This window comes from Aquarana catesbeiana, linkage group LG06 (genome assembly GCF_042186555.1).
Source record: "Aquarana catesbeiana isolate 2022-GZ linkage group LG06, ASM4218655v1, whole genome shotgun sequence".
NCBI classification, from domain to species: Eukaryota; Metazoa; Chordata; class Amphibia; order Anura; family Ranidae; genus Aquarana; species Aquarana catesbeiana.
Genome location: NC_133329.1, coordinates 409952444 through 409977913, shown reverse-complemented (window position 1 = coordinate 409977913; position 25470 = coordinate 409952444). Strand labels below are relative to the sequence as shown.

The window sequence follows — 25470 nt, the reverse complement described above, 5'->3', positions numbered from 1 at the left end:
GAAAATAAGAAAGAAAAAACGAAAATTCAAAAGAATAACTAACTAATAATAAGTATTAAATTATAGGTATTGGAATTTCCTTTCAAACTTGGCTGAAGTTTCCGAAGTTACGAATTATCCGAAATAACGAATGCCGCATCTAAACAAATGGAACAGAACTAATTAATAATAAATAATATTTTTTATTATTATTATTGTTATTTATTATTAAATTCATTACGTTCCATTCGTTTAGATGCGGCATTCGTTATTTTTGGATAATTCGTAACTTCGGATAAATTCGTCTTTATTACGTTCACTAACAGCCAAGTTTGAAAGGAAATTCCAATACCTATAATTTAATAGTTAGTAATAGTTAAGTTATTATTAGTTATTTTTTCGGATTTCCGAATTTCCAAATTTGCAAATTTGTGAATTTACAAATTTACGAATTTTTTAATATTAGAATTTAAGGGGGGGGGGGGGCAGGTTAGGACATTGTGCTGGAGGCATATGGGGAAAGGAAGGATTTAAGCTGGGGAGGGGGGAGAAATGTGCCAGGAGGGGGGATTTCAGCAAGGGGTGGATTTGTACTGGGGGGGAGGGGGGATTAATGCTTAGGGGGGAGCATTCAGCTTATCATTCATACATCTTGAGGGGGGGGCCGCAATTTAGCTCTAGATGACTTGGACTCTAGATGACCTTGTCCTGGCACTGGGGATGATATTCAATGTAGGCGTCCTCGATGCCTACATTTACGTTTATATGTATGTGGGGGGCATCCAAATTTTTTGGGAAGTGATCGGGTCTAACTTAAATTTTTTTTACAATTTTTCTTTTTTTTTTTTTTTTTATAACATACAATGAGGCCCCCATACAGGAGACCCTCCTATAGAGGAATGGCGGACCATCCTCAGTAAACATTGTCAATTATTCCTGACAATATCAGCCTCCGATCTATAGAGAGACCCCTACATGCTGCCCAGCCCCCCCCCCCCTGCCTCTCCATTGTTCAGTACTGGGGGGGGATCAATAACACACACATCGCACCCATAGTGAATCGATTGTGTTGTGAATTTCGCAGTTTGGCTCATTGTTGAGGCAGAATCTCTCTAAAGTTCATGGCGGTGAAATCTGAGGGGCAGAGGTCACTCCACGCCTGTCGGCCATCAGTAGGCGGTTTGAGGATCTTTGCCCGCTGGAGACCGGGGGAAGGGGTGAACGATCGGTGATCTCCTGCCAATTGTTCGCTGATGTGATTGATAAAGTGCGGTGACCCGTTGCTGCAGCTTCTAATGCACGTTGTGAGAAGCTCACAGTGTGCAGTGAAATCAGAGGAAGCCGTTTCAGTCCAGGAGAGGAGCCGGTACAACTGTGCGAGACTGGAGGAGGGGAGGCCGGAGTTCTGCTTTAAAGCGGAGTTCCACCCAAAAGTGGAAATTCCGCTCATTGGATTCCTCCCCCCCTCTGGTGTCACAGTTGGCACCTTTCAGGGGGGAGGGGGGTGCAGATACCTGTCTTAAGACAGGTATCTGCACCCACTTCCGGGAATAGACTCCCATGGGAGTCACGCCCCCTCCCGCACTCCCCCGCTGTCTTCTGGGAAAGACACAGGTCCCAGGAGATAGTGGGGACCATTGAGAAAGCGCAGCGCGACTCGCACATGCGCAGTAGGGAATCGGGAAGTGAAGCCGCAACGCTTCACTTCCTGATTCCCTCAGTGAGAATGGCGGCGGCAGCACCCGAGGATCGAGGGACGGTTCGGTCTCGGGTGCCGACATCGCTGGACCCCGGGACAGGTGAGTGACCTTATTTTAAAAGTCAGCAGCTGCAGTATTTGCAGCTGCTGACATCTAAAAAAAAAAAATTTTGCGGGACCCCCGCTTTATGATCAAACTAAATTCTGCTCATTACTGAACTTGTGTTCTGGGAAAACCAAAAAATCAAACATATTTCTGAGTGTAATCAGCTTCAGTTGTGTCACCGAGAACAGATTCTGATGATGTGTGATTTCTACTGATTCAAGAAATATATTGTCAATATGTTCAGGAGAGGAGAGTCAGAGGAAGGAGCAGAGTCATCCAGCAGAGCAGAGTATTTCAGGAGAGGAGAGTTATAGAGGAAGGAGCAGAGTCCTCCAGCAGAGCAGAGTATTTCAGGAGAGGAGAGTTATAGAGGAAGGAGCAGAGTCCTCCAGCAGTGCAGAATATTTCAGGAGAGGAGAGTTATAGAGGAAGGAGCAGAGTCCTCCAGCAGTGCAGAATATTTCAGGAGAGGAGAGTTATAGAGGAAGGAGCAGAGTCCTCCAGCAGTGCAGAGTATTTCAGGAGAAGAGAGTTATAGAGGAGGAGCAGAGTCCTCCAGCAGAGCAGAGTATTTCAGGAGAGGAGAGTTATAGAGGAGGAGCAGAGTCCTCCAGCAGAGCAGAGTATTTCAGGAGAGGAGAGTTATAGAGGAAGGAGAGGAGTCCTCCAGCAGAGCAGAGTATTTCAGGAGAGGAGAGTTATAGAGGAAGGAGCAGAGTCCTCCAGCAGAGCAGAGTATTTCAGGAGAGGAGAATTATAGAGGAAGGAGCAGAGTCCTCCAGCAGTGCAGAGTATTTCAGGAGAGGAGAGTTATAGAGGAAGGAGCAGAGTCCTCCAGCAGAGCAGAGTATTTCAGGAGAGGAGAGTTATAGAGGAAGGAGCAGAGTCCTCCAGCAGAGTATTTCAGGAGAGGAGAGTTATAGAGGAAGGAGCAGAGTCCTCCAGCAGAGTATTTCAGGAGAGGAGAGTTATAGAGGAAGGAGCAGAGTCTTCCAAGAGAGGAGAGTTAAAGAAAAAGGAGCAGAGTATTTCAGGAGAGGAGAGTTATAGAGGAAGGAGCAGAGTCCTCCAGCAGAGCAGAGTATTTCAGGAGAGGAGAGTTATAGAGGAAGGAGCAGAGCCATCCAGCAGTGCAGAGTATTTCAGGAGAGGAGAGTTATAGAGGAAGGAGCAGAGTCCTCCAGCAGTGCAGAGTATTTCAGGAGAGGAGAGTTATAGAGGAAGGAGCAGAGTCCTCCTGGAGAGGAGAGTATTTCAGGAGAGGAGAGTTATAGAGGAAGGAGCAGAGTCCTCCAGCAGAGTATTTCCTGAGAGGAGAGTTATAGAGGAAGGAGCAGAGTCCTCCAGCAGAGCAGAGTATTTCAGGAGAGGAGAGTTATAGAGGAAGGAGCAGAGTCCTCCAGCAGAGTATTTCCTGAGAGGAGAGTTATAGAGGAAGGAGCAGAGTCCTCCAGCAGAGTATTTCAGGAGAGGAGAGTTATAGAGGAAGGAGCAGAGTCCTCCAGCAGAGTATTTCCTGAGAGGAGAGTTATAGAGGAAGGAGCAGAGTCCTCCAGCAGAGTATTTCAGGAGAGGAGAGTTATAGAGGAAGGGGCAGAGTCCTCCAGCAGTATTTCAGGAGAGGAGAGTTATAGAGGGAGGAGCAGAGACCTCCAGCAGTGCAGAGTATTTCAGGAGAGGAGAGTTATAGAGAAAGGGGCAGAGTCCTCCAGCAGAGTATTTCAGGAGAGGAGAGTTATAGAGGAAGGAGCAGAGTCCTCCAGCAGAGTATTTCAGGAGAGGAGAGTTATAGAGGAAGGAGCAGAGTCCTCCAGCAGAGTATTTCAGGAGAGGGAAGGATCTCCAGGTTGCACAGGGTGGTTATATAGTTACATAAAGTCCATCCAGCTCTATGTACAGTTGTATCATTTTTTTTATTGTATCCATTTATTTCCTTTTCCTCTTTGATTTGTTGTAATAGAAGGGTTGATGTTTCCTCCTCGGAGAAGGAATATTGCTGTGTGTGGGACGCGGGTCGGTAATAAATACGGAACAATTAGCTCTCCACAGCAAACGGCCACTTGAACCTTCCTCTAATTGGCTGAGCACTTCTCACAATGGACCCCGGGGGGATGTTTTGGGCCGCACAATATGGCCGCTTCTTTGTCTCCCGGGAATCACCAGCCAGTCATTGTGCGGCGGGGCTCGTAAAATGTAATTAAGATATTAACCCCTTTGGCGGAATTCTGGCGCGGTCCCTGAGGATTACTGCGAGAACGTGTTAAGGAAAAGAAAAGAATTTATTAAAAATGAGTTTTGCCGTGATGAAGAAATCTCATGGGCGGCAGGTCCAAGGTTTGAGGGGCTCATTATTGGAATGTTAATGAGTTTATTTTATTCCCCCGATGGATGAATGAATTGCTTCCTTTGTTATCTGAAGGTATTTACTATCGGAGTGGGAAGAGCCCGGCCCCCTCCGCCACTCACTCTGCTTAGGAATCGCATTATCCCACCACGCCAGCTGGGCCATCTGGACACGACGTTAGGCGAGGACTCGTTCCCATTATGAGCCGTCATTTACCAAATGGACGCTGTCTATGATGGGAAGTGTCCCAGTGTGCCTTGTGTGACGCCGAGCCGTTCCTGGCCAACATCGCATGAGAGCGCCATTCCTCTGCCAGCGCCGGACGCAGATTGTGGGACAATGCGGATAAATTTCCACCTGTCAGGAAGTTTTCCTTTAGAACATGTTAGACACTCTGCAGCCTTGTCCCCAGGTTCCCAGGTCTGTACACCCGCTGTGCCTATTATGAGGGGTTCCCACCATCCCTGTTCTGAGTTCCCGGGTCTGTACACCCGCTGTGCCCATTATGAGGGGTTCTCACCATCCCTGTGCTGAGTTCCGTGGTCTGTACACCCACTGTGCCCATTATGAGGGGTTCCCACCATCCCTGTGCTGAGTTCCCGGGTCTGTACACCCGCTGTATTGTATCTTAGTGCAGACTTCTGGGAAGATCAGTGAGCCAATCACACATGCAGAAATTACATTTTTGGGGAGTCCTGTACATGGGGGATACATAGAAGGCCTCCAGGTTTCCACATTGCATTGACAGAAAATTGCAGTTTTGCAGATTGAAAAAGCAAAGGCCATTTGTAATAACATTAAATGAAAACACATCAATTCTAAATGTAGTATTATTATTATTATTATTATTTTCTTATTTATTTATTTTTTACATTTTTTTATTTGTTATATATTTTTTTACACCAAAGTGAAGTTACTCTGTAAAGATCAGCAAATCTTTTATCCAGTTTCAAAACAGTAAAGCGGCGGTCATGTATCGGTCTCCTCCGCACCACCCTGTACTCATCAGATCAAAGAGAAGGGCAACTTGTAAGGGGAGAACATTTTATTAACATTAAAACTAACATGTAAAGTAAAACCTCACATTTGTAATTGATATAACCAGCACCAAGTTTTCAGCTTCCTATTGACTTCCTTTTGGAGTGTGAAGTCTCTAGCCCCGCCCTTTGAAGTCTCTAGCCCCGCCCTACACAGTTCTTGCAAGGGACTTCCTCAGGAGAGTTACTTCTGAAGAAGTCCCTAACTCTTTCCTTTTGCTGTTAAGGTCCAACATATAAACGTTGAACAGGCAGTAATCTGGGTTCTTCTACAACAAGAATCTTGTCTATTATGTTCCATCCATCTCTCTTTGCACTTCTCAAATCGCACATACATCCCCGGGCACCTCTGTACTCTCTCTGATCATGGTCCTCTATACTCTCTCAGATCACGGTCCTCCTATCTTATCCTGATCCTCTATACTCTCTCTGATCGTGGTCCTCCTATCTGATCCTCATCATGGTCCTCCTATCTGATCCTGATCATGGTCCTCTGTACTCTCTCTGTTTATGGTCCTCCTGTCTGATCCTGATCATGGTCCTCTGTACTCTTTGATCATGGTCCTCCTATCTGATCCTGATCATGGTTCTCCTATCTGATCATGGTCCTCTATACTCTCTCTAATCATGGTCCTCCTATCTGATCCAGATCATAGTCATCCTATCTGATCCTGATCATGGTCCTCTGTAGTCTCTCTGATCATGGTCCTCCTATCTGATCCTGATCATGGTCCTCTGTACTCTCTCTGATCATGGTCCTCCTATCTGATCCTGATCATGGTCCTCTGTACTCTCTCTGATCATGGTCCTCCTATCTGATCCTTCACACAGCTACACCGTCAGATAATTATCTGCAATGGTTGGAATTTTTTTTTACTGAATGTTTTTGCCTCTGTATATGTAGAATTGTTAATTGGTAGAAGACAATCCGCGACTCCATACATACTCTTTAATAGGTCCAAATTTATTGTAACTCCATAAAAGATGAATATACAGTACACAGCAGATGTTAACGCGTTTCAGCCATAATGGTCTTGTTGTATGTAGTAATTTGTGGGGGGTTTTTTCCAGCATGTGCACAGTGAAAGGAGACGATGTACTATGATATGGTGTTTGACTCTGGAGTGTAACGTGCGTTGAATTTTGTCTTTCAGGCGTCGGAGTGGAGTTCGGATGAAGATACCCGCCGGTCATGTCAGAGTAAAGGGAAGACGGAGGTAAGATCAGGTCACCAGTGAACGCACATTTTATGGTAGCCCCAATAAGAATGCTGTGACCCCCATTAGAAAATGTAGAGCGCCTCTCCAAGGTTCTACTCCAGTGATCCACTGCGTCCGGTTGCTGGCGTCTGTAGTACGCCAAGCCCTCTGAGTAATGTTTAACCACGTGCTTCCCAAGCCAATTCTGACACTTCCCACATAAGTGTAAAAATCTGCATTTTGTGCTAGAAAATTATTTAGGACCCCCAAGCAGTATATATTTTTTAGACAGAGACCCTAGAGAATAGAATGGTGGGTGTTGCATTTTTTTTTAATGTCACACAGTATTTGCGCAGACTTTTTCAAAGCAGTTTTTTTGGAAAAAATCCACTTTAGTGATTTTTAATGCACAAAAACACAATAGAATACCCAATTGTTTGGTAAAATATAAAAGATGATATTACGCAGAGTAAATGGATACCTAACATGTCATACTTTAAAACTGCGGTACTTATTCCATAGGCAACTATTTATAAGCCTTGGAAGGGTAACTAGTTTAGAGTTACACAGGAAGTCTAGCGCTAGAATTATTGAATTATTGCTCTCGCTATAATGATCGCTCCTAGACGTGCACTGCCGAAAAATGTGTTTGTTTTTGTTTCCATCATTCGTTGTTTTTTTTGTTTTTTTTTGTTTTTTTCATTTTTCGGGTCATTGGTTGTGATCGCAGTTCAAAAATTAGCTAATGCATAAATTTGAAAATTAACTAACTAATTTGAAAATTCGTAAATTTTAATTTCGGAAATTCGTAGATTTGAAAATTCGAAAATCCGAAAATTAGAAAGAATAACTAACTAATAATAATGAACTATTAAATTATAGATATTGGAAATTCCAGAAGTTTGGCTGTTAGTGAACATATCAAATAAAAATTGATCCGAAGTTACCAATTATCCGAAATAAGGAATGCTGCATGTAAACAAATGGAACGGAACAAATTAATAATAAATAATATTCATAAAAAGTTTTTATTATTATTAGTTCCGTTCCATTCGTTTAGATGTGGCATTCGTTATTTCGGATAATTCATAACTTCGGATAAATTCGTATTCGTTACGTTCACTAACAGCCAAATTTTAAAGGAAATTCCAATACCTATAATTTTAATAGTTAAGTTATTATTAGTTATTTCAGATTTTCAAATTTTCGGATCTTCGAATTCCGATTTTACGAATTTTCCAATTTACGAATTTTCAGAAAAATTTGTTAAATGGGCTTTCGTTAATTCGGGTATTTCCGAATTAATGAAATTGTCGAAATTCATTAAACAAATTCGTAACAAAACGAATTGCACACGTTTAATCGCTGCAATACCTCCCGAATACTGTTTACATATGCCTGCGCAACCTACGTATGCCGTCACCTTTGCGTGCAAGGACGGGGGGACAGGGGCGCTTTAAAAAAATGTTTTTCATTTTTATTATTTATTTTATTTTACTTTTTTTTTTATTTTTACACTGTCTCTTTAATTTTTTTAGTTTCTGATGAACCTTATAAACATAAAAACCGCAGAGGTGATCAAATACCACCAAAAGAAAGCTCTATTTGTGGGGAAAAAAGGACGTCAATTTTGTTTGGGTACAGCGTCGCACGACCGCGCAATTGTCAGTTAAAGTGATGCAGTGCCGTATCGCAAAAAATGGCCTCGTCATTAAGGGGGCATTCACGCAAAGGCGACCGTGCGCTTTGGTCCTGCACGCACGCAAACAGCGATCGTCCCACACGTTTGAAGTATCGCCGCGAACGTCAGACCATAGCCAGTAATTCTATTACCAGACCCCCTCTGTAGATATAAAGTGGTCACCTGTAAAGACACGTTTAAAGCGTCACCTATGGATAGTAAAAATTACGTAATTTGTCGCTTTGCGCAATTTTAAAGCGTGTCATGTTGGGTATCTGTTTACTTGGCAAAACATTTACGCAATTGTCAGTTAAAGCGATGCAGTGCTGTATCACAAAAAATGGCCTGGTCATCAAGGGGGCATTCACGCAAAGGCGACTGTGCGCTTTGGTCCTGCACGCATGCAAACAGCGATCGTAACATTTACGCAATTGTCAGTTAAAGCGACGCAGTGCCGTATCGCAAAAAATAGCCTGGTCATCAAGGGGGCATTCACGCAAAGGCGACTGTGCGCTTTGGTCCTGCACGCACGCAAACAGCGATCATCCCACGCGTTTGAGGTATCGCCGCGAACGTCAGACCATAGGCAGTAATTCTATTACCAGACCCCCTCTGTAGATATAAAGCGGTCACCTGTAAAGACACGTTTAAAGCGCCGCCTATGGATAGTAAAATTTTACGTAATGTGTCGCCGTGTGCAATTTTAAATCGTGACATGTTGGGTATCTATTTACTTGGCGTAACATCATCTTTTTATATTTTACCAACAAATTGAGTTTTGTATTGTGTTTTTTTTTATTTGCATTAAAATTGCGTTTAAAAAAAAATGGCTGCAAAAATACCGTGTGACATACAAAATTGCAAAACCAACCTATTGATTCTCTAGGGCCTCTGCTTTAAAATAAATATATATATATATATATATATATATATATATATATATATAATGTTTGGCGGCCCAAGTACCGATTGTTATATGTGAACAAAAAGTGCCAGAAAAGGGCCGGAATGGAAGTAGTTAAACATCAGCCAATGAGGATGCGATGTAAACGGCTATAGTCGCCTACGCCTGTAGCGGGCGTGGCTGTCATGGGGTCATGGCCAATAGAGGGGACAGTTTATGTGCTCGCGCGCAGAAGCGAACACATGTGTATGTCGCACCCATGAAAACACTGTTCAAACCACACATGTTTGGTATCGCCGCAATCGTAAGAGCGAGAGCAATAATTCTAGCACCAGATCTCCTCTGTAACTCGTAACCTGTAGAGATTTTTTCCAGTATAGCAGTAAAAAGGGTCGCTGGTTCGAATCCCGGACCACGGCACTACCTTCCTGGATTTTGCATGTTCTCCCTGTGCCTGTGTGGGTTTCCTCCGGGTACTCCGGTTTCCTCCCACACTCCAAAGACATGCTGGTATATGAATGTGAGTTAGGGACCTTAGATTGTAAGCTCCTTGAGGGTAGGGACTGATGTGAATGTACAATGTATCTGTAAAGCGCTGTGTAAATTGACGGCGTTATACAAGTACCTTAAGTAATAATAATTAAAAATAAATAAATAAAAGTATTTGGGTGGGTAAAATGTGTCCCCGATATAAACGCATCACCCAGGTATCTCCCTGTTTGGAGGGAGTTGTTAATCTCTGATTCTGCAAGCTGCCCGGGCGTTGCGCGGTGGGCGTCGCGTTCGCTTTTCAGCGTTTGCAGCAGCTGAGCGTTTAATAGGCAGTTTTGGAACGTTCATAGAAGCGGCAATTTGCGTCCCCTCGGCGGCTGTTATCAGATGCTTCCCTGCGAAGCCGGGGGAGGGGGGGGGGGGGGGGAGTCCACCAACCAGAGATCTATCATTTCAGACACGTTTCGCCCGGTGAAGTTCCGGTTATATTGTTCCGCCGCGGCTTTGGATCAGCCTTTTTTTTTTTCTTTTTCCAGTTCCTGGCCGGCAGCCATAGAGCTGTTTGGAGATTTAATTGCAGACAAGAGCAACTGTTGCATAAAACACTTTAATAATCGTGTTGCTGTGGTGAGAGGTCCCCGCTGAGCCGGGCGAGATGCTGCGGCGGATTTAGGTGGGACTCCGCATAATACATCACCTCTGCTGTCACCTGGGGGACCGGGGGGGGGGGGGGAGGGGGGTAGAGAACTATCAGCTGTCGGAAATCCATTAATACTCCCTCGCTAATCTGCTCAGAGCAACAAAATGACGGCTACCGAGCCAGCCGGGCAATGAGTGACAGCGTTGTGCTGCAAACGCTCTCCAGCAAATGCCGCAGCTGTGCTCAAGTCAGAGAAGTCCGCACAATGCAACTTTAACCCATTGGTGACCTTGGGGTGCAGAGAAGGCCCCCTGATTCACACCAAGACTCTCCAGTTTTTGGCCTTTTCACACCGAATGCGTTGAGCTGCGTTACTCAGTGCAGACCCAATGCTAAATCAAGAGACTTCTTATTAGGGGTGGCAGTTTACACCAGTGCCCTGCGTGTGCCCAGAGTACAACACTGATACATTGTTACAAAGTTATACAATTACATTGTTACGCTGTTTCATATTTACATTGTTACATAGTTACACTCAGTGGCTGCTGATGGTATACTTTCCGGGTGGGGGGAGTTGGGGGTGGCAAACAATGCACCCCTAGCCACCCAGTCGGCCAGGTCACCTGCTTCCTGATTGGCCGGGAGGAGAATCAGTGTGATAATAGGGAATATTTATTCACAATTGTCACACAACTGGGTGGGCTCGGGGCGCAGTGCTCTGAGCCCTGAGCCCACCCTTTTTTAAAGCCTATGAGAGCCTCAGGCTCTGATCATGTGCTTCCAGAAAAAAAAAAAAACCCATTGGAAGCCATGCGTCCGGTGCCCTGCATGTAGATTAGGGGGCCAGACTCCCCGTGCGCCCTGCATGACGGGCTGCCACTGGTTACCCTGCTACATAGTTGCACTGCTACAATGTTATACAATTGCATAGTTACACTGTTATATAGTTAAACATTTCTGTAGTAACACTGTTACATTGTTACCCTGTTACATAGTTACATTGTTGCTCAGGTACATAGTTACAGGTTGAAATAAGACACAAGTCCATCTAGTTCGGGGGTCAGCAACCAATAGGTGGCGGAGAGGTGACTGGTAAATCGCGGTCCGGGCTTGCTGACCCGCCACCCCACACAGAGTGCAATGCAGTTGGAGGTGTAGTAGGGAGCGGGAGCGTCATCAGATGCCTCCTCTGTAGTGCCGGCTCCTGTACCATGCGGAGTGATACCACCTGCACTCAGTGGCGGCTGGTGGGTTTTTTCTTTGGGGGGGGCGGCAAACAACCCCCCCTCGGGCGGCCGGCAGGGCGGCACTACCATCCTACCAAACCGCCAATACACCCCCACCCTCCAACCCCGGGGGCAGTCGGCGGTCCGCCACTTACCCGAACTATATGGCGAGCTGTGGTGTCCTCCAGCACGGTCCTTGCGGATGGCGTGGTGCAGGCAGCGGCTCCGGTGCCCGCTCCACCAGTGGCTTCCTCCGCCGTGTGTCTCCTCTCTCTTCTGCCTAAGTGCTAGGCATCCAATAGGATCGCCTGATGCTTTGGCCAATCGGGAAACAGGTCTAAGACCTGCCTCCTGGTTGGCAGGAAATAACTTTAGTGTGAAAACAGAGAAAATTCATTGGCTATCGTCACACAACTATTGCCACCCTTTTTTTGAAGCCTATTAGAACCTCTGGCTTTAAGCAGGTGCTTCAAAAAAAAAAACACCCCCACTGCATTGCAATCCAAAGTATAGCGCCACTGATGTGTAGATCAGGGGGCCGGACTCATTGCGCCCATGCGCCGTCTATGGGCCGCCACTGGCTGCATGCCATCTCTTATCCTGGCTAGTGGTCTCCTGAGTGGTGCCAGCAGCAGGAAAGAAGAGATCTTCAGCTCAGTGTGAAGCAATACACCGGGCATTATAGTACAGGGCTGCTTTCACACTGATGTGCTGCGGCTTACCCACACCGCGGGGGCAGTGCCGTGTACGGATTTGCTGCACTTGGTCATAGATTTCTATTGCTGTTTTGGTGCACCTTCTGAAAGCACACCACACCTGCAGGATATAATAGAAGTCTATGGCAAAGCGCAGCTAACCTGCAGGAAAGTCGCAGATAAAGCAGGCAGCTCTGTGTTGCTTTCTCATCATCTACTTTAACCCCTTGGACCTGGCAGTTGCGGGGGACTTGCTGCGTGGCCCCATTTACTTGAATTAGCTGCGACTGGCAGGCGATGGCACCCACCAAATGTGACATGGGGGCTTTATTCCTGCTGTACACCTTGGCTACTGCCTTAGCAGCTGAAGGGGGGGGGGGGCGGGGAGGGATTGGGGGTGGAAAAAACGCAATTCAACCGTAGGGTTTTACAGCCCCCCCCCTAACTTTACGTGTGAATGAGCCCTAAGGGTGCCACTGCCGAGGGCACATTAAAAAATGCAGGAGGCACTGCTGCTCCTCTGAAAAGCGATCCGGGCGTGTTTGACAGGTGGTGAGGAGGCAACATGATTGGCGGGTAATGCATGCGATTGCAACGCGGTAGTGCGGCAATTCGAGGTTTAAATCGGGTGTGAGGAGGCGGCACGGTGCCCGGGGATCTCTGACTTCTCCCATATTGTTCAGGAAGATCTCCATTACTTTAAAGCTGCCAACCCCGGATCTAGTTTATGGCGGATTTTGTTGCAGCGTTTTGTTCCAGCTTCCCAACGCGTTGCAACATGCGATGGGCAAAAACATTTCCTCGTGTGCCTAAAAAAAAAAAAAAAAAAAAAATGCTCCAACAATCACCCTTCATAGGTGGGAAGAGAAGCTGCTGCTCTGATTCCCCTCCCCCCTCCCCCGAGGTTGCTGTGGGCTGCACTGTGTATGAGCACCTTGTAGGGTTGGGTTGGCCCATCGCTGTGCTGGGTGCGGAGGACCCCCTATGTACAGAACGAAGCGGCTCCGCTCTCCCTCCATCCCGGCCGGGTTAGTAAGCCGCCTCCATATTTCTTATCTGAGAGCGAGCAGAAGAGCACGGAAGATCGCAGCCCGGCGTGCCGGTAATTAATTGTTCTGCTTCACCAACGTTTCGGCATCAGTGAAGCAGATAATTGTGCGGCACTCAGGAATGAGTCTCACTTTAGAGTGATAAAAATAATCTGCAGGTGACGCTCCCGACTGCCGCAGAGATGCGAATGGCGATGTTTACGGTGAAAATCTGATCCTGACCCAAAACCGAAACATTTCCATCTGCTCACCTTATTAGGTTAAATATCTGGACTTCAAACTGGGGCCTGCGGGACAGAGGCAACCCTTTATTATCCCCTTGGGGCACTATCCCCCCCCCCCCCCCACTGACACCAATGATGGGGCATTATTCCCCCCACTGACACCAAAGATGGGGCACTATTCCTTCCACTGACACCAATGATGGGGCATTATTCCCCCCACTGACACCAATTATGGGGCACTATTCATCCCACTGACTCCAATGACGGGGCACTATTCCTCCCACTGACACCAATGATGGGGCACTATTCCTCCCACTGACACCAAAGATGGGGCACTATTCCTCCCACTGACACCAATGATGGGGCACTATTCCTCCCACTGACACCAAAGATGGGGCACTATTCCTCCCACTGACACCAATAATGGGGCACTATTCCTCCCACTGACACCAATGATGGGGCACTATTCCTTCCACTGACACCAATGATGGGGCATTATTCCCCCCACTGACACCAATTATGGGGCACTATTCATCCCACTGACTCCAATGATGGGGCACTATTCCCCCCACTGACACCAATGATGGAGCACTATTCCTCCCACTGACACCAGTGATGGGGCACTATTCCTCCCACTGACACCAATGATGGGGCACTATTCCTCCCACTGACACCAATGATGGGGCACTATTCCTCCCACTGATACCAATGATGGGACACTATTCCTCCCACTGACACCAATGATGGGGCACTATTCCTCCCACTGACACCAATGATGGGGCACTATTCCTCCCACTGACTCCAATGATGGGGCACTATCATTGACACCAGTGTTTTTCCAAATGCAATTCTTTTAAAAAAATACACTTTACTGAATTTGAATGCAAAAAAACACAGTACATAACACATTTTTTTTATAAAATATGAAATATGATGTTACGCCGAGTATGTAGATACCTGACATGTTATGCTTTGTGTGGTGTGATCGCTGTGTACATATGCGTGTGTGACGTATGTATGCATTCGCTTCTACGCACAAGCACGGGGGGGTGGGGGCGCTCTCATTTTTTTTCTCTTATTTAATTTATTGGGGGGTTTTCTTTGTTTTATTTACACTGTACTTTGCATTTTTTTATCACTTTTATTCCTATTACAAGGAAGGTAAACATCCCTTGTAATAGAAATAAGGGATGAGAGGTCCTCTTTATGGAGAAATCTGGGGTCTGGCAAGACCCCCAAATCTCTCCTCTACCTTCAAAAGCAAAAGATCAAAAACATATTTTTCCTTCTGCCCTAGCCGGGAAGTAACGTCATGACGTCACTCTGGTCCTCCAAGATCATAGAGGTTATCAGAAATGGCCTTTATGGTCAACCACACGAACCATCGGATCATTTCCCGGGCGCACCAGTAAAAACGATAAACCAGAGAAACACTGGCGAGTGCTGGAAGGGGGTGGGGGGAGGGGAGGACCCTTCTTCCTGCTGCTTCTGAAAGCGATCCAGAGGCTTATTAGCCGCTTGGACTGCTTTTATGAAAAAGAGAATTGCTGGCTGAAAACAAATATCCCCGGGTTATGGCTGATGGCCTAATCTATAACCCCGGTAAAATCACTTCAAAGCCGCAACGTATGTTTACGCCTTGCCGTCGGGAAGTGGATAAGATGAAGATAGTCGCAATGTAGCGATCTGTTACGATTGTTACATTGTAATTCCCCGGCGCCCCATAATAGGCGTGATCTCGGGTAATTGCATCGGCTTGTCAGATTTCTCCGCCTCTCGCGGTGAACACGGCCGTGACTAATATCACCTTCCAGTGCGCCGTCCGTCTTTATCTCTGAGCCGCGGCCTTCTCAGCGTTGCGTCATTCTCGGATTCCGTGCGTTGCGCGTATTAGTCACCCCGCAAGAATAAATGTAGCGGGTTAAACGCTGTAATGCCACGGGGCCCGTTTTCACTTAATAATAATGATAGCTTCCTCCAGCCTTTTCATCGGCGGTGGAAGGCGCCCCCCTCCCCCCCCCCCCCCCCCACCATACTTAGTCATTTCATCCTATTTCCGAACGTGTGCGGAAAGCCGAAAGCAAACAAGAACGCGGGAAGAAATTAAAGAGGGGAATGTGAGCGCGGCGTAATAACACTCTTCAAATTGACAACAAAATTACAGGGAAGGGAACAATCAGCGCGGGAGAAGGGGTTTTTATTTTTTTTTCTACGGGACAATAAGACGCGTATTTTTACTCCGGGGTCGCGGGAGGCGCCGATGGCGGATTGTTAGAAAGGTCGATGGGAATTGCTGTTTTCTTAATGGAGTTGACGCTTTAACCCTCGTAGGGAACAGACACATTAAGGAATACATAGGGGACTCGTCGTGATAAGAGCGAACGTCTGTCCGTGCGCGGCGAGCCGGTGGCGTCTTCGTGGCGCTTCACTAATATTAATACTGTCCAATCATCACTTAGCGCCAGCAATACAATAATCAGCCAAATGTCCCCCATTATTATCTATTGTCACCTAACATGATATTACCTAGAGTAAAACAAATAATGTAATCGCGCCAAAGTCCATGGAAATACAGCCAAAATAAATGGGAAAAAAAGTCAATAGATGATGCCAGAAAGAGATCTGTGATCCTAGGATCAATGAAAATCTAGGAATCCGGGAAATCTATTTCTCCAAGATACCAAGGGCAGCTTCCTGTTGAGTGAAGTCAGTCTCCATATGAACATAAAAAACCAAAAAAGAAAGCGCCTCTTAAGTATAGCGGATTTATTAGTGTGTTAAAAGCATAGTATACACTCACATTAAGGTAGATGATGTACTGCTTCCATAAAGAACTGGTCCCGGTGTCTCTCGATGGTGACTGGTGATCAAACGGGAGCCTAGATGGACGCCGTGCGGTGGCCGCGGACCTCCGCTCGGAGGCACCGGCTGTACAAGCGGTGTAGTGGAAAAGTCACTTCCGCGTTCCAGCGGATCACATGGGAGATGACGTCACTGGGACAGTTCAGACTAACTGGGAACCACTACGCGTTTCAGAGCATGCGCGAAGCGGAGGTCCGCGGCCACCGCACGGCGTCCATCTAGGCTCCCGTTTGATCACCAGTCACCATCGAGAGACACCGGGACCAGTTCTTTATGGAAGCAGTACATCATCTACCTTAATGTGAGTGTATACTATGCTTTTAACACACTAATAAATCCGCTATACTTAAGAGGCGCTTTCTTTTTTGGTTTAACATGATATTACCTGTCCCTGCGTCTGTATAACGCATTGGGAGGAGCAGCATCCGGATTAATGTGCAACACTTCCAGCTATATACAGTGCCTTGAAAAAGTATTCATACCCCTTGAAATTTTCCACATTAGCGGGTGACCCCTGTGTGATGCCCGAAGAAAGATGGCGCTGTCCTTCTGGGGAAGAAAAGCAGATGAACTCATTGTCGGGGGGGGGGGGGTCCTGTGATCTCTACAGTGCTTCGAAAAAGTATTCATACCCCTTGAAATTCCCCACATTTTGTCATGTTACAACCAAAAACGTAATTGTATTTTATTGGGATTTTATGTGATAGACCAACACAAAGTGACACATAATTGTGAAGTGGAAGGAAAATGATAAATGATACAAATAAATCTGTGAAAAGTATGGGGGGGGGGGGGCATTTGTATAGCGCCCCCCGGAGTCAATACTTTGTAGAACCCCCTTTCTCTACAAGTCTTTTTGGGGATGTCTCTACCAGCTTTGCACATCTAGAGAGGGACATTTTTGCCCATTCTTCTTCTTTGTAAAATATCTCAAGCTCTGTCAGATTGGATGGAGAGCGTCTGTGAACAGCAATTTTCAAGTCTTGCCACAGATTCTCAATGTGATTTAGGTCTGGACTGTGACTGGGCCATTCTAACACATGAATATGCTTTGATGTAAACCATTCCATTGTAGCTCTGGCTGGATGTTTCGGGTCGTTGTCCTGCTGGAAGGTGAACCTCCGCCCCAGTCTCAAGTCTTTTGTAGACTCTAACAGGTTTTCTTCTAAGATTGTCCTGTATTTGTCTCCATCCATCTTCTCATCAACTCTGACCAGCTTCCCTGTCCCTGCTGAAGAAAAGCATTCCCACCACATGATGCTGCCACCACCATGTTTCACAGTGGGGATGGTGTGTTCAGGGTGATGTGCAGTGTTAGTTTTCTGCCACACATAGTGTTTTACTTTTAGGCAAAACATTTAATTTTGGTCTCCTCTGACCAGATCACCTTCTTCCACATGTTTGCTGTGTCCTCCACATGGCTTCTCACAAACTACAAACAGGACTTCTTATGACTTTCTTTCACCAATGTCTTTCTTCTTGTCACTCTTCCATAAAGGGCAGATTTGTGGAGAACACGACTAATAGTTGTCCTGTGGACAGATTCTCCCACCTGAGCTGTGGATCTCTGCAGCTCCTCCAGAGTTACCATGGACCTCTTGGCTCTTCTCTGATGAATGTTCTCCTTGCCCGGCCGGTCAGTTTAGGTGGACGGCCATGTCTTGGTAGGTTTGCAGTTGTGCCATACTCTTTCCATTTTCTGATGATGGATTGAACAGAGCTCTGTGAGATGTTCAAAGCTTGGGAGATGTTTTTATAACCTAACCCTGCTTTATACTTCTCCACAACTTTATCCCTGACCTGTCTGGTGTGTTCCTTGGCCTTCATGATGCTGTTTGTTCACTAAGGTTCTCTAACAAACCTCTGAGGGCTTCAGAGAACAGCTGTATTTATACTGAGATGACATTACACACAGGTGGACTCTATTTACTAATTAGGTGACTTCTGAAGGCAATTGGTTCCACTAGATCTTAGTTAGGGGTATCAGAGTAAAGGGGGCTGAATACAAATGCCCCCCCACACTTTTCACATATTTATTTGTATCATTTATCATTTTCCTTCCACTTCACAATTATGTGACACTTTGTGTTGGTCTATCACATAAAATCCCAATAAAATACATTTACATTTTTGGTTGTAACATGAGAAAATGCGAGAAATGTCAAGGGGTATGAATACTTTTTCAAGGCACTGTAGAGGTCACAGGACTCCCCCTGACAATGCCTTCATCTGCTTTTCTCTCCAGAAGGACAGCGCCATCTTTCTTCAGGCATCACACATTTTTACCAGCTACTTGCTGGTGTTCTCAAATGTCTAACGCAGATTAGCTCCTCTCATCCTTCCGACTTGCTACAGAGTTACAATGTTGCAGTCTAATTACTGGGGAGGGGAGACTAAGGAAATGCTTCTTCATGCCTGCAGCAGATTGATGACATATTTACACTGTTCAAGAGATATCTTATATCTGGAGAGCGGTGATGTCACTCCTGTATAATATATCTTATATCTGGAGAGCGGTGATGTCACTCCTGTATAATATATCTTATATCTGGAGAGTGGTGATGTCACTCCTGTATAATATATCTTATATCTGGAGAGCGGTGATGTCACTCCTGTATAATATATCTTATATCTGAAGAGCTGTGATGTCACTCCTGTATAATATAATGGTGTTGCTCTTATCTGGTTGGAGTGTTTAGGTTTCCTATAAATAAAGCTTTTATCATAGTCGGGCCCCGGGGCCCTGCACTCCTTTTATCCCCATATATGGAGCACACATGCAGTAAACTCGTCTGGTTCCTGGCAGAGAGATTACAGGGCAGTCTGTGTGTTCTGACACTTCAATGGAGAAATGTAAATCATGCCGGGTTAGTGAATATGAAGGGGGGGCTGGGGGGGTCTATGGAGGGGGGGGCTGGAGGGTGTATGGAGGGGGGGGGGCTGGAGGGTGTATGGAGGGGGGGGGCTGGAGGGTGTATGGAGGGGGGGGCTGGAGGATCTATGGAGGGGGGGGGCTGGAGGGTGTATGGAGGGGGGGGGGGGCTGGAGGATCTATGGAGGGGGGGGGCTGGAGGATCTATGGAGGGGGGGGCTGGAGGGTGTATGGAGGGGGGGGGGCTGGAGGGTGTATGGAGGGGAGGGGTCTATGGGGGGGGGGGGGGCACACATTTCCAGCTCCTGGGGGCACAACACCTGCTTATGATTCGGGGTTCACAGACAAACATTAGGGGGGATGGGAGGGTCAGGCGATGTAAATATCAATCAGAGAAAACCTTCACAAGGCTCATGAACACTAATAAAGAGGACCTGTCTCCTCAATGTAGAAGATATTCCTGCAGAGTGATGTGGAATGTGAGCGCCATCCGCTGGTAACATCGACTTTCTGAGAATGATTTGTGGTGTTTCTCTGTCTTCTTGTTCCAGGAGGAATGTCAGAACTACGTCCGAGTCCTGATAGTGACGGGGAAGAGAGTGTTCACCTGCGGGACCAACGCCTTCTCACCGGTGTGCACGAGTCGCCAGGTAATCCCCATGTGATGTGTCCGCGCCATGACGGGAAGGAGGAAGGCTTTTGTTATACTCCCCATACATTGTCCTATAATGGAGTCACCAAAGTATAGTATTATGAGGGGTTCCCACCATCCCTGTGCTGAGTTCCCGGGTCTGTACACCCGCTGTGCCCATTATGAGGGGTTCCCACCATCCCTGTGCTGAGTTCCCAGGTCTGTACACCCGCTGTGCCCACTATGAGGGGTTCCCACCATCCCTGTGCTGAGTTCCTGGGTCTGTACACCCGCTGTGCCCATTATGAGGGGTTCTCACCATCCCTGTGCTGAGTTCCCGGGTCTGTACACCCGCTGTGCCCATTATGAGGGGTTCCCACCATCCCTGTGCTGAGTTCCCGGGTCTGTACACCTGCTGTGCCCATTATGAGGGGTTCCCTCCATCCCTGTGCTGAGTTCCCGGATTTGATATGATGTCAGAAGGAGGTCGGGGTGGGCAATGAGTGAAGATGATGGGGGGACTTTGCCTCTGATATGATGTCAGAGAGAGGAGGAGGTCGGGGGGGGGAATGACGAGCGGAGGTGAGTGGGGACTTTACCTTTGCTATGATATCGGGGGGGGGGGGGGAGTCGGGGCGGGTGATAAGTGGGGGTGATCGGGGACTTTGCCTTTGATATGATGTTGGATGAGGTCGGGGCGGGCGATGAGGGGAGGTGATCGGGGACTTTGCCTTTGATATGATGTTGGAGGAGGTCGGGGCGGGCGATGAGGGGAGGTGATCGGGGACTTTGCCTTTGGTTTGATGTCGGATGAGGTCGGGGCGAGCGATGAGGGGAGGTGATCGGGGACTTTGCCTTTGGTTTGATGTCGGATGAGGTCGGGGCGAGCGATGAGGGGAGGTGATCGGGGACTTTGCCTTTGATATGATGTTGGATGAGGTCCGGGCGGGCGATGAGGGGAGGTGATCGGGGACTTTGCCTTTGATTTGATATCAGAGGAGGTCGGGGCAGGCGATGAGGGGAGGTGATCGGGGACTTTGCCTTTGATTTGATGTTGGATGAGGTCGGGGCGAGCGATGAGGGGAGGTGATCGGGGACTTTGCCTTTGATATGATGTTGGAGGAGGTCGGGGCGGGCGATGAGGGGAGGTGATTGGGGACTTTGCCTTTGGTTTGATGTTGGAGGAGGTCGGGGCGAGCGATGAGGGGAGGTGATCGGGGACTTTGCCTTTGATTTGATGTCAGAGGAGGTCGGGGCGAGCGATGAGGGGAGGTGATCGGGGACTTTGCCTTTGATTTGATGTTGGAGGAGGTCGGGGCGGGCGATGAGGGAGGGTGATCGGGGACTTTGCCTTTGATTTGATGTTGGAGGAGGTCGGGGCGGGCGATGAGGGGAGGTGATCGGGGACTTTGCCTTTGATTTGATGTGGGATGAGGTCGGGGCGGGCGATGAGGGGAGGTGATCGGGGACTTTGCCTTTGATTTGATGTTGGAGGAGGTCGGGGCGGGCGATGAGGGGAGGTGATCGGGGACTTTGCCTTTGATATGATGTTGGATGAGGTCGGGGCGAGCGATGAGGGGAGGTGATCGGGGACTTTGCCTTTGATTTGATGTTGGAGGAGGTCGGGGCGGGCGATGAGGGAGGGTGATCGGGGACTTTGCCTTTGATTTGATGTTGGAGGAGGTCGGGGCGGGCGATGAGGGAGGGTGATCGGGGACTTTGCCTTTGATTTGATGTTGGAGGAGGTCGGGGCGGGCGATGAGGGGAGGTGATCGGGGACTTTGCCTTTGATTTGATGTGGGATGAGGTCGGGGCGGGCGATGAGGGGAGGTGATCGGGGACTTTGCCTTTGATTTGATGTTGGAGGAGGTCGGGGCGGGCGATGAGGGAGGGTGATCGGGGACTTTGCCTTTGATTTGATGTTGGAGGAGGTCGGGGCGGGCGATGAGGGGAGGTGATCGGGGACTTTGCCTTTGATTTGATGTGGGATGAGGTCGGGGCGGGCGATGAGGGGAGGTGATCGGGGACTTTGCCTTTGATTTGATGTGGGATGAGGTCGGGGCGGGCGATGAGGGGAGGTGATTGGGGACTTTGCCTTTGGTTTGATGTTGGAGGAGGTCGGGGCGAGCGATGAGGGGAGGTGATCGGGGACTTTGCCTTTGATTTGATGTCAGAGGAGGTCGGGGCGAGCGATGAGGGGAGGTGATCGGGGACTTTGCCTTTGATTTGATGTTGGAGGAGGTCGGGGCGGGCGATGAGGGGAGGTGATCGGGGACTTTGCCTTTGATATGATGTTGGATGAGGTCGGGGCGAGCGATGAGGGGAGGTGATCGGGGACTTTGCCTTTGATATGATGTCGGATGAGGTCGGGGTGGGCGATGAGGGGAGGTGATCGAGGACTTTGCCTTTGATTTGATGTTGGAGGAGGTCGGGGCGGGCGATGAGGGGAGGTGATCGGGGACTTTGCCTTTGATTTGATGTGGGATGAGGTCGGGGCGGGCGATGAGGGGAGGTGATTGGGGACTTTGCCTTCGATTTGATGTCGGAGGAGGTCGGGGTGAGCGATGAGGGGGGGTGATCGGGGACTTTGCCTTTGATTTGATGTCGGAGGAGGTCGGGGCGAGCGATGAGGGGAGGTGATCGGGGACTTTGCCTTTGATTTGATGTCGGATGAGGTCGGGGCGAGCGATGAGGGGAGGTGATCCGGGACTTTGCCTTTGATATGATGTTGGATGAGGTCAGGGCGGGCAATGAGGGGAGGTGATCGGGGACTTTGCCTTTGATTTGATGTGGGATGAGGTCGGGGCGAGCGATGAGGGGAGGTGATCGGGGACTTTGCCTTTGATATGATGTTGGATGAGGTCGGGGCGAGCGATGAGGGGGGGTGATCGGGGACTTTGCAGGAACATTTCTCGCCTCTCTTGAAGGTCCTCGAGTCGCTCAGATTGGTGGTTCTCAGCCTCGGCCCTCAAGTACCCCCAACAGACCATGTTTTGGGAATTTCTCTTTGATATAACAGCTCTCCAATATACCAAGCCACGGGCTCTGATTTAAAGCACCTGTGAAAGATGAAGGAAAACCTGCAAACATGGCCTGTTGGGGGAACTTGAGGAATGAGGTTGGGAACTTCTGGTTGAGAACACGGAAAGCTCTGTCTGCGCTCGTCTTCTGCGTATTTCTGACAAAACAGCTGCATCCATTTAAACGTTCATCGCCCCCCCCCCCCCCCCCCCCCCTACGCAGCATAAACAGATCACCGATAAGAATATTCGCTATCGTCACCGCACATGGGGGGGAGGGGGGGAGCCTTTCCATATAAAAGGATATTAAACCCTTTGTGGCCCCGGGGAGGAGAGTTGGCAGATTTTCCTGCTGGAGCCGCGCCCCCCCCCCTCCGCTCTGGGCGGTACGGGGTCACTTTAAGGGCGTTGCACCACCTGAGCGATCGTTCTTGAGTCGGCGCCAGCCAGAGAGCGTGAAGCGAGATTGCAGCGATTCGCACATTCCTCGGCTCTCCTGGCACAAGAGGGGCGGCGGCTCGCTTACAGAACGGGGGGGGGGGGCTCTGCGGGAGGGGGGGGGGGTTCCGGGAAAAGTTTAATAACAATATGAAGAAGTTTTGTTACAAATGGATACATTGATTTCCTGAGCACATGACATACAATGTAACATTCACAAATTGGATCTTTATGTTACAGTCAGAAGCTCGCTGCCACTTTCTATAATACAAATATATATATATACATTTCTTTTTGCAATCCTGGCAACGGTACTCCTAAAATCCAATCCCTCCCCCTCCTGTGATTGGTGCAAAAACTTATCCCATCGGAGGTGCCAGATTTGCATTATTTGAACCCCGAGGACCCCCTGTCTACTATCATAGGAAAGTGTACTGGACCCCCACAGTAAGTCAGATAGAGGCCCCCCCCTCCCCCCCCAGTGTGACTCCCCCTGGCCCACCCCTTTCATTTACTGGATTTTATTCCTTTAAAAAAATGAAGGCTCAGTGTCACATGTGGGCGTTGCTTATGCAAATGCTGCCGGCCTAGGAACACCCACATCTCCAGACCCCACCCATTATGAGATAACTCCTCCCACTGCTTGCATGAGTACTGGGGGTTCTTGAGAGGGGGTACTGAGGTGGGGAGGGGGGGGGTGCTGTGATGTTTTCAGGAAGCTATGTACAGCCCCCCTGCCGGCCCCGCCCACTAGCCATGATCTGCCTGAATTGCATAGATAAGTACAGAGGCCCGGTGATGACATCACTGTGACTAAAATAAAGTATGCAATGAAAACTGAATTTTTTTTTTTTTTTTAGAATTGTATAAAGGGGGGAAAGAAGAACCAGGGAAGGTAAAATCTGAGCAGAGTAAACTTAAAAACCTTAAAATGTGGGTGACAGGGCCGGGGCGGGGAGCAGGAGAGGCGGCATCCCTGAGCCCTGTGGTATCATGTGAGGTGGGGGGGGGGATGCCAGGATATTGGGGGGGGGAATTTGGGGGGGGGGGCATCAGGGGGTAAGTATTGTTCTAGGAGGGAAAACGTGGTTTTGTGTGCTAGTAGTGGTGTTGTAGGGTAATTTGTGTTGGGAGGGGGGAAGAGGATTTGTCCTAGGAGGGGGATTCGGCTGGGTTTGGGCTTGGAAGAGGTAATATGGCAGAGGAGAATTGTGCTAGGAGGGGACATTTTTTGGTGGGGGGCAGTGGGGGGTGGAATTTGTGCTTGTAGAGATGATTGGGGGTACTGTATTTGTGCTAGGAGGGCAAATTTGTGTTCGTAGGCTAGTAGTGGTGTTTTGGGGATTTGTGTTGGGAGGGGGAATGAGGGGAGAGGCTTTGTGCTAGGAGGGGGGGATTTGGGGGGTTTGGGGGTTGGAAAAGGTGATATGGCGGAGGGGGGGAGGAGGATTGTGCTAGGAGGGGACATTTTTTTTGGGGGGGGGGGTGGGATTTGTACTTGTTGGGGTGATTGGGGGGCATTTGTACTAGGAGAGGATTTTTTTTTTGGGGGGGGGGGGGTGCAAGGGAAGAGGATTTGTACTAGCTGGGATGTATTTGTGCTAGGAGAGGATTTTTTTTTTTGGGGGGGGGGGGGGATTGGTGTTAAGAGGAGAGATGGGGGAAGTGGATTTTTGCCAGGAGGGGGGATTTGGGGGTATGAGGTTGGAAGAGGTGATATGTCGGAGGGGGGGGGGGAGAATTGTGCTAGGAGGGGAACTTCTTTTTTTTGGGGGGGGGGGGGGGCACGCAAGGGAAGAGGATTTGTACTAGGTGGGATGTATTTGTGCTAGGAGAAGATTTTTTTTTTAGGGGGGGGGATTAGTGTTGGGAGGAGAGATGGGGGAAGTGGATTTGTGCCAGGAGGGGGGGGGGGGGGATTTGGGGGTATGAGGTTGGAAGAGGTGATATGGCGGAGGGGGGAGGAGAATTGTGCTAGGAGGGGAATTTTGGGATGCGGGGGGGGGGGAGATTTGTGCTTGGAAAACTTGGGGGATGGGGGGACCAAAGATTTATGCTGGGAGGGGGAGATTTCAACCGTCGGGGGCAGATTGGTACCTTGTCCTGGCACTGGTGGGTGGGGCCTGTGCACAATGATGTACAGAACAATGAAAGGAAGAAAACTTACTAAAATATTACTGAGGCAATGTGCAGCAAATGTGTAGATAATGTCAATTTGGCCATCACAATCTGATTGTACAATCTCCTTTAGATTCACTAATCCTGTGTGGGAATTTAAACAATCCAGTCAATGTGTATTCAGTCAGGCCGGTCCTTCCACTATATGGTTGTTGGTAAATCTAAAGAAGATTGTAACATGTGTGGTCAGATTT

At 48.2% G+C, this 25470-nt stretch overlaps 1 protein-coding gene across 1 annotated transcript in view; it reads left to right on the top strand.

Moving 5' to 3' along the window:
• Nucleotides 1-25470, top strand: part of SEMA5B (semaphorin 5B) — a 221771-nt gene that overhangs the window by 19557 nt on the left and 176744 nt on the right. The window contains exons 3-4 of the mRNA XM_073635242.1: nt 6320-6382; nt 19561-19659. Coding sequence (XP_073491343.1) covers nt 6320-6382; nt 19561-19659 — 162 coding nt within the window. The remainder of the gene's footprint in view (nt 1-6319; nt 6383-19560; nt 19660-25470) is intronic.